At 54.3% G+C, this 5,057-nt stretch overlaps 1 protein-coding gene across 1 annotated transcript; it reads left to right on the forward strand.

Annotated features, from left to right (window-relative positions):
• Positions 1 to 1,035: 1,035 nt before the first annotated feature.
• Positions 1,036 to 4,815, forward strand: CkaCkLH20_08380 (bromodomain and phd finger-containing protein; the record flags this gene model as incomplete). The annotated part of the gene is made up of 4 exons (XM_038891095.1): positions 1,036 to 2,514; positions 2,567 to 3,603; positions 3,654 to 3,819; positions 3,889 to 4,815. 4 exons carry the CDS (start codon positions 1,036 to 1,038, stop codon positions 4,813 to 4,815), a joined length of 3,609 nt encoding a protein of 1,202 aa, XP_038743469.1.
• Between the last annotated feature and the right edge of the window lie 242 nt (positions 4,816 to 5,057).

Consider the following 5,057-nt stretch of genomic DNA (forward strand, 5'->3'; position numbering starts at 1 on the left):
GAGACTCGAGAATGGAGGCGTTTGTGAACTTGAAGAAGTAACGCGCTGAAATGCGCCGCGTGATCTTTTGGGCTTGAAAGCTAGCAACAAGCTGGATCTCTCGAATAAACCGGCGCGGTGTCAGCCACCGCGCCTAAATGAGATTGAGCACAATCGCGTTTCCTTTATCAGCCGCCGAGATCAGCGGATATTGTTCAGGAGCTTTAGATTTTTCGCCTCGGCGCAAACGGTTGCAGAACATTTACTACCTTCGGAGCAATTACTCATGGTAGAGTTGATTGCGGCAGCCGATCGCAAAGACATATGGGTTAGGTGAGTCAATCGCCAAGGGCGACGAGACGAACGTCGAATTATCGCACTGACGAGTGACGGAGTAAACGCCGAGGAATGATATGCGATGGGATGGTCCTTGGTGTCGACCGTCGAAAGTCTGACTTTCCAGGTTTAAGGAAGGTATCGGTAAGGTAGAGTGGCTGCACGACAGTTGGTGACAAGGGACAGTGGCCCGCCAGGAATGTCAATTCGATCTGATAAGAACCGGCTAAATGGGCCAATCAAAATGCATGGAGTAGGTGCTAGTGCGGAGGTAGATGCGGGTGCGGCTGCCCCCCTCCAAAAATGTCGAACCCAACAGGCACCCGTGGGCCCCAAGGCCCCCCAAGGCCCTTGTTTGATACCAGCAGATGACTAATGGCGCGTGCCCCCTGCGGCTAACAATGGAAGTCAGGTCCGTGCGTTTCAACTTCACGCGTTCTCTGTTTTTCGCAGGAGTAACTCTGAGCCGCCAGTTCGACGTCACCCCGTCTCCTGATGATCTGTTCAACTCGATTCCAGCTCAGCATCGCTTTCAGAACTTCACTGTAACCTTCTTGCGTGCCGGAGAATAGTGCGCCCAACGGTTTCGCCAATGCCCCGCCCCTTCCTTCAGCCGCACTACGACTCCGCGCGCCACCTCCTCCTGACGCGGTGATTCTCGACGCTCTCCCCTCCGAGCCATTGAAACGATCCGAAAACTTCAGAATATAATCGCAAGTCATGGCGCCAAAACCTTCTACACCGCGCCGTCCTCCTACCGGCCGCAAAAGGGGACGTCCTCCCGGAACAACCAATGCCGCTCGCTTTGCGCGCGACCTAGTCGACTCCCCCGCAGATACTCCTTCCGCCCGACCATCGCGCGAGCTCGCCACACCCGTCGTAGTCCCCCAAACCGAACCGCCGCCAAAGAGAAGGCGATACATTCCGGGCGGTGCTGGAGGTGGGGGACGCTTCATCGATGACGATGGAACCCAGACCCCTATCGCAGTGCGCAGACAGCCAAGGGAGCCGCGCAGCGTATCTGCTCTGGTTCCTAGACGAGAACGAAGCGCAAGAATACGAACCGCCGCAGACCGAGACGATATGGAGTTCAGCTCTGCTGCTGCTGTCGCAGCGGCTGTTGCCGAAAACGAAGGATACAAGCCCAGAGAGGAGCGAGGCTGGGAGGAGTTCCATCCCAAGCTCGATATTGAAGCTACCTTTATGGTCTTCCGCTCCGAGGAAGTCGATGGACTGCCTCTCCCACCCGCAAAATCACCACCCTCCACTCCGCTTGTTGCCCGACCTTCTACGCCGATGAACGGCTCGAGTACTCCCCTTAAAGAGATGAACCCAGCTTCGACTGGCAATACGCCAGCCCCTCAAACAAACTCATACTTCGCCGTCACCAATGGAGCCGACACTCCCCAAAAACGACGAACCAGGCCAACTCGAGAATCCGTATCTTTCCTCAGCCGAGATTTAGCTCCAGTCTCGACTCCGAAAGTACCTCAAGTTTTACCGATTCGAAACCAAACACCCAAGGAACGTCTTGACCTGAAAGCACCCTCATACCGCAGATCAGACCAGGTCGAACAATTTGAGAGCAAGAGTTTTGGCCAGGCACGATACGTCGACAAGTCGATGATGAACGTGGGATATCAAGAAACCGACCGGTATATCCGACCAGATGGCAGACTTATCAAGGCCACCGAGTCAAACCTGGAAGAAGACATGGATCAGTCAACTATCAAGCCTGATGGTGAAGTCGCGATTCCCGCGTCCGGCACGAATGTCGGTCGTGTCGAATATGACATGGACGAACAGGACGACCAGTGGCTCGAAGTGTACAACAAAGAGCAACGCAAGGCTCACGATCTCGAAATTGTCACACGCGAGGTGTTCGAGATCGCAATTACCAAAATCGAGAAGGAATGGCATGCGCTGGAGAAGAGGATACCCAAGCCAAACCCCAAACCACCGCAGACGCATCGCCCACGCTCTAGTTCAGCCGCGGCCGTTAATGGCGAGCCCCAAGTTGGCGAAGAGCAAGATAGCAAGTGCGCAATCTGCGATGATGGGGACTGCGAAAACACGAACGCCATTGTATTCTGCGACGGCTGCGATCTGGCAGTCCACCAAGAGTGTTATGGAGTTCCCTTCATCCCTGAGGGTCAGTGGCTCTGTCGGAAGTGCCAGCTTATTGGACGAGGTGTTCCGGTAAGTCTTCTTCTTGGTTTCATTTTCCGCAGCATACTAACTCAGTTGATAGACGTGCATATTCTGCCCCAACACAGATGGCGCCTTCAAACAAACAAACTCGTCCAAGTGGGCTCATTTGCTTTGCGCAATGTGGATTCCAGAAGTGTCCTTGGGCAATGCGACTTTCATGGAACCTGTCATGGATGTGGAGAAGGTGCCAAAGACACGCTGGAAGTTGAATTGCTACATTTGCAATCAGAAGATGGGCGCTTGCATACAGTGCAGTAACAAATCCTGCTACCAGGCGTTTCATGTCACCTGCGCAAGGCGGTCGCGGCTTTTTCTTAAGATGAAGAACAGCCACGGAGCCCTTGCAGTTCTTGACAACAGCATGGTACTCAAGGCTTTTTGCGACAAGCACTGCCCACCAGACTACGCCAAGGACAACGGAGTCGCACAGGCGGCTCGCGAGGCTAAGAAGTTCTACAAACGCGCCATGAAAGGACGCATCTGGGCGGATAGTCAGGCAACGGCCCACGCCATAGCTGCCAACCACAGCCGTGCGCTAACGGAGCACCCACCTGATGAGAGTCAGATGACTGGAGCGAAATTCGCTTCCTATGTCGCCGGTGGAGATAAGAAGAAGGGACAGGCTACCAAGCAGATCTGGAAGCTGCCGTCGGGCGCTCCTATCATTCCTCAAGCGGTCTTCGATATTGTCGAGCAAGCATTGTCTCGGTTTCCGTTCCGAAAGCGCAAAGACTTTGTCAGCGAAGCATGTCGCTACTGGACGTTGAAGCGCGAAGCCCGCCGTGGCGCCGCACTCCTCAAGCGTTTGCAATTGCAGATGGAGACCTTCTCTTCAATGGAGCTCACGAGGCGTAACTTTGCCCAAATGGGTCCCCCAGGCAAAGCAAGACTTCAAAGGCGAATCGAATTCGCCGAGACATTACTTCAAGACCTATTGGAGTTGAAGACCCTGTCTGAGCGGGTTGTCGAGAGAGAGCAAGAGAAGCTCGAGGCGGCAGAGCTCGAGCAAGAATTCGTGGACACCTGCTACTTCCCCATCGCCAAGCAATTGGTGCCAGTGGTGGAGAGGGCCATGTTGTAAGTCAATTACAAACCACGTTCGTTTACATGGCTAACCAAGACTGCAGTCTGGACAAGAACATCTTCAAAGAAGGCCTTTTGGAACTTCAAGAAAAGCTCGAGTTGCGTTTCTACACGAATACGCTGGTCTTCACCCACGACCTGTGCGAAGTCATCAATGTGGGCATCAACACGGAACCTCCAGTCCTCGAGGAGTCGGCACCTCTTTCGCCTGTAAAACAGAACTTTCACGATCCTAGGCAAAGAAAAGCGCTTGGGAAACGAATACTGAAAGATGTCCAGCCTCGCCTTGAGGCGGCCTTGCAGACGGAGGCCGAGATCACGCACAAGCCTGTGGAAACCTTGATCAAGGAACTGGAAGGCATGTTGGAAGCTAGTATCGAGTTCCGCCAGCCGTCAATCACAGTATCCCGCACAGAAGAAAGCACGGAGCCCAGCCAAGATACTATCATGGTGGACGCAGCCGACGAGCCACAGCTGCAGCCGCAGCCGCAGCCAGAACAAGAGCCGGAGCCGGAGCCGGATCAGGATCCAAAGCCGGATGATGACCTGCAGATCACCGTTGCAAACGAAGAGGAAACGGCGAAGCCTCAAGAAGAAGACATAATGGCACCTCCTGAGGATGACGAGATGGACATCGATGCCGAAGGCGAAGACGATGATGAGGGCAATATCGAGGTCAACACGTCTACATTGGAGAAGCAGAACGACGTGCATTCATCGAATTCGTCTGTGGCAGGCCATGAAGGCAATGGCAAGGCGGCAGAAAAGTCGGATGGTGCGATACCAGCTACGATGCCGCCGTCAGATACCCCTCCAGAAACCAACGGCTACGTATCCATGAGCAGGCCATCGCAACCCGCGCCTCCGACACCACCGCAATCTAATGGCAGCCTGGGCAACGAGTCTACAGACCCGCTCTCTGAGGGCGGCGTGCCGTGGTACTTCAAGGAGTTCAAGCCTAAGGGCACCACGATCATCGAAGAGCAGTGGACGGGCCGCGAAGCCATTCGTAGTCTCAGCGAGGACTTGACCGATATGGACGAACAAGAGCTTGAGGGTCTCGCCTTCGACGTTGAGGACAGCACTATCACTGCTTCGCCCACGGTCAGCGGCGAGGTCACTGCCGATACCATCGTCAGCAAAGCCAAGACCAACAACAGGGTGCGTAAACGCACGAGCGCCCGATCTGCTGCCAGACGACGCTGAGCAATTTTCCCTTTTACCTCGCCACCCGTTGCGGACGGGAGAGCGACTGTACGCGCGTAACGAACTTGTGTTTTTACGAAATTGTACTTGTATACCTAACTTTTTATTTTCTCTTTTCCCCCGACACGGCACGATCGACACTTTTCTCCACGAGACGAACTGCTCTCATGAACAGACCCCCGACCCCTTTTACTACACTTTAACTACCCACGCGTGACTATAGCTTCGTCTTGAGCTTTTTT

Source organism: Colletotrichum karsti, assembly GCF_011947395.1.
Source record: "Colletotrichum karsti strain CkLH20 chromosome Unknown Scaffold28, whole genome shotgun sequence".
In the NCBI taxonomy this organism is placed as follows: Eukaryota; Fungi; Ascomycota; class Sordariomycetes; order Glomerellales; family Glomerellaceae; genus Colletotrichum; species Colletotrichum karsti.